Source organism: Macrobrachium nipponense, chromosome 9 (genome assembly GCF_015104395.2).
Source record: "Macrobrachium nipponense isolate FS-2020 chromosome 9, ASM1510439v2, whole genome shotgun sequence".
NCBI classification, from domain to species: Eukaryota; Metazoa; Arthropoda; class Malacostraca; order Decapoda; family Palaemonidae; genus Macrobrachium; species Macrobrachium nipponense.
This window is the reverse complement of record NC_061110.1, coordinates 105483558-105493557: the sequence shown is the minus strand read 5'-3', so window position 1 is coordinate 105493557 and position 10000 is coordinate 105483558. Positions and strand designations below refer to the sequence as shown.

General features: G+C 34.4%; 1 protein-coding gene across 1 annotated transcript in view; it reads left to right on the top strand.

The window, feature by feature from the left end:
• Positions 1–10000, top strand: part of LOC135218166 (protein fem-1 homolog C-like) — an 81634-nt gene that overhangs the window by 39581 nt on the left and 32053 nt on the right. The window contains exon 6 of the mRNA XM_064254315.1: positions 6566–6633. Coding sequence (XP_064110385.1) covers positions 6566–6633 — 68 coding nt within the window. The remainder of the gene's footprint in view (positions 1–6565; positions 6634–10000) is intronic.

The following is a 10000-nucleotide window of genomic DNA, read 5'->3' as shown; positions in this document are numbered from 1 at the left end:
TGAGCAAGCTGTTGAACTCTGTTGATCTCTTCGTTAGTCGCTTTCCACGTGGAACAGTGTGTTATGGGCGCGTTTTATGTATGCATTTACCACAGATCGTTTATATGCATCAGGGCATTCTCCTCTAGCATTTAAAACATCTTCCAGCGTCTGTCTTTTTAGTGTATACGGTGGTATTGTATTTGTTGTTCTTTTGGGTCACAAGTACGTCCAAGAAAGGGAGCATCTTCTCATCACTTCTTTCTACCGTAAAATTTAATGTAGAATTTGCTTGGAGTTTATTTACTAATTCTTCTATGTCATTGTCGCCCTTTGTTGTGATAAAGATATCATCAATATATCTCCCATAGATTCTGGGTTTTGGGTGTTCTTCAAATGTGACCTCTTCTGTGTGTGCCATGTATGCGTTTGAAATTATAACGCCGTACATTCCCTCAACGTTCTCGCTAAAATCATCGACGGAATTCATCGACCTACTGCAAGACACCGCACCCGACGAAGACATAGCATCCCTGGACGTTGAAAGTTTATTTACTAACGTACCAGTGGATGAAACAATACAAATCATCATGGACAAGATATACCGCTCTGAGAAACCACCATTACCGATCCCCGAAAAAATCTTAAAAGAGATGCTGGAAGCATGTACAAAGGAAGCCCCATTCCTCTCACATAGGGGCGAAATATATCGACAAAAGGACGGCGTGGCAATGGGTTCCCCCCTCGGGGTTCTTTTCGCAAACGCATACATGGCATACACAGAAGAGGTCACATTTGAAGAACACCCAAAACCCAGAATCTATGGGAGATATATTGATGATATCTTTATCACAACAAAGGGCGACAATGACATAGAAGAATTAGTAAATAAAACTCCAAGCAAATTCTACATTAAATTTTACGGTAGAAAGAAGTGATGAGAAGATGCTCCCTTTCTTGGACGTACTTGTGACCCAAAAGAACAACAAATACAATACCACCGTATACACTAAAAAGACAGACGCTGGAAGATGTTTAAATGCTAGAGGAGAATGCCTGATGCATATAAAACGATCTGTGGTAAATGCAATACATAAAACGCGCCATAACACACTGTTCCACGGAAAGGCGACTAACGAAGAGATCAACAGAGTTCAACAGCTGCTCACAAATAACGGATATCCAGATGACATGATCCAGCAAGTTGTCAAAAAGAGATTAGAGGCTTTCCCATAATCGACCCCGAGGAACAACACACAAGACAAAGACAAAGAAATAGTGATATACCATCAGATACCATACAACAAACACCACGAAGATGAAAGGAAAGCCATCCTTGGTATACTGCGAAGAGGAACCACCCCCCTAGCGCCATATAACAAAATAACAGCAAGGATTTACTGCAAACCAAACCTTACGGCCTCTTTGGTAAGAAAAATAGTACGGCCCCATCGACGGAGAAAGAGGTTAAATCTGATATAGTATACAAGTTTGTCTGTGCTGACGAGCAATGTCAGTCCCCCAAAAATGCTATATCGGACACACAACCACCACACTCAAACGTCGCATGCAGGCCCACAGAAACCAAGGAGCCATTCATCAGCACTTTGTGGATACCCACAATAAAAATAAAAAACCATCATTACAAGAACTTCACAAACACCAAAATAATACACAAGGAAGGCAACTACAATCGTTTATTGATATCAGAAGCAGTCAGCATCGCAATGCAACGTCCCAGCCTTAAAACTCCAACGTGAGGCAGACCGATCCTTGCCCTCGTGTAGGAGGCAGTCCTTCAACCGCGTGGGACAAAGCCCCACACGCGACAGGAGCGCACACTGACTTTCAGTGAATTAGACATATATGTAATTAATATATATTTATGTATAATGTGCATATAATAACTTACTTTCAACTTTTTTATTTAATTTCTGTTGTTAACATATTTATTTATTTGTCTTATTTTATGTTTCACTATAGTCTTTTGTAAAATACTTAAAACTAGGTATCTGGCAATTGTACTACCTTTCCGTCCTCATGACGTCACAAAACGCATGTAGGCTCATATTTGTATCAGTACGCTTGAAAACGTCAATACGTATAGGTTGACGAAACAGCTGTCGCGTGTAAAAATACTGGAGTAAATGGAAGAACCCATTATGTGTCCATTAGTAACTGACAATGAAGTAAAGAAAATAATTAGAAAATATGAAGCAATTTCAAAAAAGATAGTTAACAGTGAGAAAGCCATTCTATTCAATGAATATATATATATATATATATATATATATATATATATACATATATATATATATATATATATATATATATATATATATATATATATTTATATATTATATATATATATATATATATATATATATATATATATATATATATATATATATATATATATATATATATATATATATATATATATATATATATATTTATCACCAATATTACCAAAACCGTATGTTATTTCAGATTAAATCACTTGCATAAAACATCAGTAAATGATTCGTTATTAGTTATTCTGTCACCGGATATAATAATAGTTTCTTTTTATTACAACGGCCATTTTGAAGATTCAGTTCGTTTATATATAAGAAAATAGACTGTTTCTTTTTTTTTTTTACTTATTGGTTGGTATTATTATCATTCGGGATGTAGACCCATACTTAAAGTACTTTAGCAGCTTGATTTTATTTTATTTTGTTTTATTTTTTTTTGTGTGTGTGCCTTTTGGCGTTTCACATTTTCTGTCTCTGGCCTTTGATTCATTTCTGCCGAAAAGCTACGAGGGCATAATTAGACGTTAAGCAATCTAGTTAATCTCTTCCGTTATAGACTTCTTGACTATTTTCTTGTCTTCAGCGGGAGTTCTCAATGTTTATTCAGAACGTATTATGGGTATCTATATCTTTAGGAGCTATAATTAATAAAGTGACTTGGTCCTATCCAGTTTTGTAGCGCGCAGTAAGTCTTACTTTTCGTCCATTAAAGTGCTCCAGAAAACATGAATGTCGTTATTTTACAGCTCTTCTTTTATTCAATAAAAAAAACATTTAGTTTTAACGTTTATATAACGAAAGGTAGAAACTACTAATGTAGGAAAATGGGAGAAATCTGCTAAACATAAAAGATACTTCAAAATCGCAAAAAAAAAAAAAAAAAAAAAAAAAAAATATAGGCACTATAAAAGTATACCATCGACCTTTTAGCTTGAAGGATTAAAGAAAATACTATCTCTTAAACTTAATTAGGTCTACTGGAAAGGCACCTGCCGTGAAATATGAACGCCTTTCATGCTGCCTACAAGAGGATGATTATAATAATTGGAAGTCTTCGCGAAACTTTAAAATTTCCTTAATTTTACCTATGATAATAAAACTTCAGCATGTATGACTCGGGTGATTTATCATCATATACCTTTATATGTAACAAATTAAATGGCTAAAAGGTTTAGCCTTTTCAAAAAGCCTTGAAGAATGAGTTTCTCTCTTTATCCAAAGATACAGGAGACTTAGCGTGTCATTATAAAGAAGAAATAATACAATTACGCAAGACTCATTTCGATATTGTTGTTAACCCACAGCTAATCAAAATTCAGAGAATTAAGTGTAATAATAATAATAATAATAATAATAATAATAATAATAATAAAATAATAATAATAATAATAATAATAATAATAATAATAATGTCGTAGTACCATGGGACACCAGAGTAGATGAGAAAGAAAGAAAGAAAAACTGATAAGTTCTAGACTCGAAAATAGAAATAAGAAATTATACCCTTAATCATAGGAACACGAGGCACGATCCCAGGATCCCTAAAAAGGAACCTGGAAAAACTAGAAGCCGAAATAGCTCAAGGACTCATGCAAAGGAGTGTGTTATTAGAAAAGTGATGGGTTCCTAAGGAGGTAGGATGTAACCATGAACTCCACACTATAAAAACCATCCAGTCGGATAGGATGACTACGATAAATAATAATAATATAATAATAATAATAATAATAATAATAATAATAATAATAATAATAATAATAATAATAATAATAATAAACGCCGGGAAAGTCTACTAAAATTCTCAAAAATGTTTATTATTATTATTATTATTATTATTATTATTATTATTATTAATTACAGTATAATAGCTGTATATATGAAAATTATAAATATCTTTTTAAGTTAGAGAACAGGCAGATGGAAAGCTTTACTTTTATATTTGCATGCATTATCTACTTATTCAGTAGGACAAAATTTGCTAAATTAATAATTAGTTCCCATGACAATGAGGTTTGTGGAGATAACTTTCACTTGATCGAGTGTTTAGGAATCTTGTAAAAGCTGAGAAAAATGCGATTATGTTTTGTAAGATTTAAAGTCGCTGTGTCAGCTACCGTAGTCAACGCATCAAAGATATTGACGAAAAAAACAGAACACGTTTGTTTATGTCACGTGACCTGGTCGCGCGAACCTCTGTCTGTCTGTCTGTCTGTCTGTCTCACACACATTCACGCATACGCACTGACATAAGCACACTATAATTTATAGTGACGGTTTCGCAAGGTGATAGTCACTGGTACTCTGTGGCGCCACTCATGATGAATGACATCAATATCACGTGACGCGGTCTCCATTTTGGAATATGCAGATTCTAAAATTAACTTCTTCTCCAGAACGTGTGATGGAACCCTCGTCACATTTTGCATGTACCATCTACGTATGCATGCAAATGAAGCTTGCTGAATTGACGTTCAGGTAATTTCGGGCCTAATTTGCAAGGTTTGAATATCTTTAAATATGGTTTACCGATTTCATATTTTTTGGCAGCCCATCTAGGTATATACACACACATACACTATATATATACATATATATATATATATATATATATATATATATATAATATATATATATATATATATAATATATATATATATATCTAACATACACACACACACACACATACACACACACTATATATATATATATATATATATATATATATATATATTATATATATATATATATATATATATTATATATATATATATATATATATATATATATATAAGATACACACACACCACGCATATATATATATATATATACGTTATATATATATATATATATATATATATATATATATATATATATATTTATCAGAGCAATTACTCAATTACTCGCCTGGTAATAGGGTCATCATTTACGGTGCTAATTTTCTAGCCTAATCTTCATTGTACATAGTTTCATTACAACGAAAGGATTTATGATGATGATGCATATTCCCCCTTTTAAATTTATGATGCAGACTACTAACGTTCATGCGTACCATTGTAGTTCATTTTTGCTTTGTATCTTTCAGCTGCATTGCGACAGGGATTTTTTTTCTTGCAACTTTTTTCGAGAATAGAGAGACAAACTTAAAAAAAAAATGTTTAGCACTTAATGGATTTAATGGAGTCTGCACGAAAAATTCATGGATTTTTTTGAAGTCAATGATATTTTCATTGGAGAAAATGGATGATACTTTTTTTTTTAATTCCTCTGTGACATTTCTCTAATAATTTCTTGCGTGCTTGACAGTGTCTTTTCAGTAGTTAATTAAAAAAAAATAAAGGGTAAAGTTTTTGTTAATGCACAGAAACGTACTTGCAGGGCAATATGGAATTCCATTACCATACTGTCCAGTTTGGTTTGTGTCGAAATACTTTCTTCATTTTTATTTCCATAGTGTTACATAGAAGCCCCTAGAGCTGTTACGAAGGGGGTAGGCCCTTCTGAATAGCCAATAACACCAACTTTTCATATCTCTAGATTTTCTTTCCCTCACCCCGCAAGGTGGTCGCGTACATATGTTCGGAATGCTTCGACTAGTTTCCTATAGTTTTGGGAGAATGTCTTGTAGCTTCTCAAACACCGTTTGAAGTTTTGCCATTGTTTACAGCCTGCTCCCCAAATTTTACGTGGTCCTGCTCTTCCCTCTAGTTAAACCTCTCCCCCTTAAGATATCATCATTGGTGTCGTTCATTCACTTCAGCTTTAGCGTTTATCTTCCCTCTCCTTAATGATTTATCTTTTCTGATATAACCATGTCACCTTAATATCTATTTTGTTGTTACTGCCATGATCACATTTCTTTTCATCCTGTCTCTGTTGTCACATTCACTTCAACATCCTCTTGTCTACAGTGAGTTTTTATTGCTCATGTGTTTGCTCCTTAGATCATTGTTCGTGTCAGACTGCTCTATATACTGGCTTCAACCTTTTCAATAATACGTTGTCAACATATACCTGATAATCTTTCTCTTTTCCCAGAGTTTTCCATCCTGCTTTGACTGTATAATTCTTTCGTCAAAGTCCCCATCTTTTTTTTTTCAAATGTTGATCTTCAGTATCTGAGTTAATCCCTCCTTTGAATCTCTCCTAATCAGACTGAATTCTGCACTCTAATTTCGAATTCATTTCAGGTACTCAGGCTTCATCTTCCTGATGTTCAGTTCCTTACATATCATGACTCTTCCCCGCTCTCATAATTCCTTTTTTGATTACTCCTTTCTGGTACTCTCCAGCACGGTATCATCCACAGAGGGCATATGCCACAATCAGTGATTCTCTGCTCCACGAGATCGCATGCGAGGTCAGATCAAAGAACTAAGGATTAGAGAGAATCCTTTGTGTAGTTCATCAGTGTGGCACATGCTTCTCCTAACTGATGATTCCTGCTCTCTCATACATTTCTTGGATAATTGTCATATACTTTTTAGCTGTTAATTTTCTCACATGTCTGCGGAAAACCTGCTGGGTTGGTAATCTACTTTATAAATTTTCAGGCTTTATAAGTCACAACTGGTTTTCTCTCCTCATAATTATATTTTGTCATCTACTGTTTCAGTGCTGGAGTTGCAGTATCATCTGTGTGACAAAGTGAGACTAAATAGTTCATTATATTGTTAATTTACTTCTTCGATTCCTTACTTCTATTGCTACATATTTCCTACTCTTAGACGTTTTGCTTTTGTCTGACTATCATCAGGACCCATCACCTTCCCATTCTTCATTCTCTTAAGTAATTTTCCACTTCTCATCTACTTCTTGCTGTTGTTAATCCTTCACTTCCTAATTTATCTTTTAACCCATTCTGGGTATCCTTTCTTTCAGCAGTCCATTGTAGCATCTATTTCACCTGTTCTTTGCCTATTCAGGCTATACAATCCTACACCTTTTTTATCACTCATCAGCTTCATCTCAGGTGAAATCCCTTGCAGATTGCTTTGATTTTGGGTGGAATCCCTAACAGAACTTGCATGATATTAGGCGAAATTCCTTACAGCTATGTCACCTATGTCACCTTACTTTTATGTGAAATCCCTAGCAGACTGACTTGATTTTGTCTGATCCCTAAAGACAAACTTGCCTCACAGTTAAATCGCTTGCAGTATGTCTTGAATTTCGGTAAAATCCTTTCACAGATATTTCAACTTGCTTTTATGTGGAATCCCTGGCAGACTGGCCTCATTTTGTGTGGAATCCCATGCAGATCGGCTGGTTTTGGGGTGAAATCCTTCAGAAATCATCTTGATTTTGAGTTGAATCCTTTCAGTTTAGCTTGATTTTTTAGCGAAACCTCTTGCAGCTCAGCTTGACTTTAGGTCAAATTCCTTTCGTCCTAATAATTGGCTCTCGCTATTTCTGAGTAACTTTTTCTGTGAAACTTTTTCTCTCCTTGGGTGTTTCTGTTCGGTTGCTTATGATCTTATCTCCATTTTACTAATTATTCTTTCTTCTTCTCTTCCTCTTGTTTACTTTTATCTATACTGAAGTGTATGGCACTTCAGGTTTTTTGGAGGTTGGATAATCATTGATCCATAAGTTGTTAGGTATGTAAAAAAAATTTTTTTACTGCATATCTGCTACATCTTTTTCAATTTCTCTTATCAACCTATCGTCTTCTCGTTATTACTTTCGTATATGCACTACATTAGGGCGCTAAATTGCTTCCCCCATCGGCCTCCGCAGAAGGAAACCCGACAGATACACACTCATCTGCATCCTCTCCAACCGGCGTAAAATATTGGGGGAACCAAATTGCTTTATTCATGTCGGTCATGAATCACCAGCTGTCGCCCGGACTCTCCTAATTAAGGCTCAGATGAAGATGGTAAAGGCAGATTATATGACTTCCAGAAATATGATTCGTAATGACTCTTTTTCGTATTTTCATTACAGTTTCTTCAGTTTATCTCTCCGGGAGCTCAACATTACACAGAATATGTTTTCTCTCTCCTCTCTCTCTCTCTCTCTCTCTCTCTCTCTCTCTCTCTCTCTCTCTCTCATCTTCCTTTCTTTTATCAGATTTCATATCTTTCGTTGAAGGTTGAATTCATCATACGTCTGCAAGGTTAATTTGCATCGCAATTGCAATTTCATTTTATAAAGCGTTAATTCTTATTAATTAGTTCCTATTTTCCTTTTGATTTTTTTTCAGATTAGTACCTATTCTCCTTTTGATATGTTTCTTTCTTTAAGATCATCACACCTTCTGTTCTTTTGTTCCAACTTATAACATTATTCTTAGTTTTTGCTCCCATATAGGACCTTTTTCATTTGATCTTAAATTGTTACCAATCACTTCTGATAGACATACTCTCTTGATTCTGCTGTATAACTTTTTCTATGTAGATAATTCACATTAGCAGCGAAACAGCCTAATTTTTTTTTTTTTAGATTTCTTTTGCAGTTCATCTATTTGCTCAGGGAGCAGTCATTTATTTTCGAATTGATTTTTTACAATTACCACTCACATTTCCAGGTATTTTACTCCCACCAATAGAATTACAAGAGAAGATGAGGGCCAAGAAAAAAAATGATAGCATTAGAACAACGAGAGAGTGAAGAAATTAGAAAGGAAAAAAAATGTATGAAAAGAGACAAAGGCCCCACAAGAAAGAGATGAAGAATGTTATCTCTCTCGCGAGTATCATCTTGTTGCCTAAAGGTCAAATGTCACTTGTCAAGTAATTACGGAACCCCTCTGCGGAACTAGATGAAATGGCCTCGCAGCTCGTCAAGTCGCCAACTATGGGCAGTTTGAAGGCTCCCTGGGCGCCATCTATCGATCTTCTCTCACTTTAGGATCCCAGAAAGGCTAGATTTCACTTGCTTTCACGTGTATTAATTTCTATCGTTCCAATAGTATTCCTTGTACTCAAGGACTCACTCTATCCCATGAATATTCCTTGTACTCAAGGACTCACTCTATCCCATGAATATTCATTGTACTCAGGACGTACTCCCATGAATATTCTTTGTATACAAGGATTCATTGTAAGTCATTCAGCGTATTAAATTTGCAATGTTTTAATCCCAACATTCAAAAGCTCTCACTGAATCTATAAACCAGTTCATTTACTGATTCTGTTAATTTCTTCAATGGTCAAAGTTCTTAAACTGTGAATTATTGTAGAATCCTTAGTTTTATGCAAAATTTCTAGTACAATAATTTAAACCCCAACCAAGAGAAACCCCTACAAAAATTTTAACATCTAAAGCTTTTTAGTAAATTAAATTATGCAACGTCGCAGCCGACAATATCTAAAGTTCTTTTTATTTAATTCTTGACATAACAACAAAAATCGATAATATATCTTAGAGTTATGCATATATGTAGCACAGTAAGTAAATATATGATGGATGACTTGTTTTGTAAGAAAAGTTGAATGTTATGAAAACTGAATTCTTTGATAATTATGAACGAGATAAGGTTAAGAGGGTAGGGAATGCTGGAATAGGAATGACAAAAGCTGATGATGTTTATGATAACCAGGTGTATATAGAGCTAAGGAGAGCACAGGATCAGTGTGATTTTAGGGACTTGTGAAAGAATAAAAATGTTTTAGTTTGAGCATTGTCTGAGTAAGTTATGATAGTAGGATTGATGAAAAACATGTATTAATCAATGTTATTACGGGAGTCTGAATCTGTGTCTTGATGAGTTGAGAGAATAT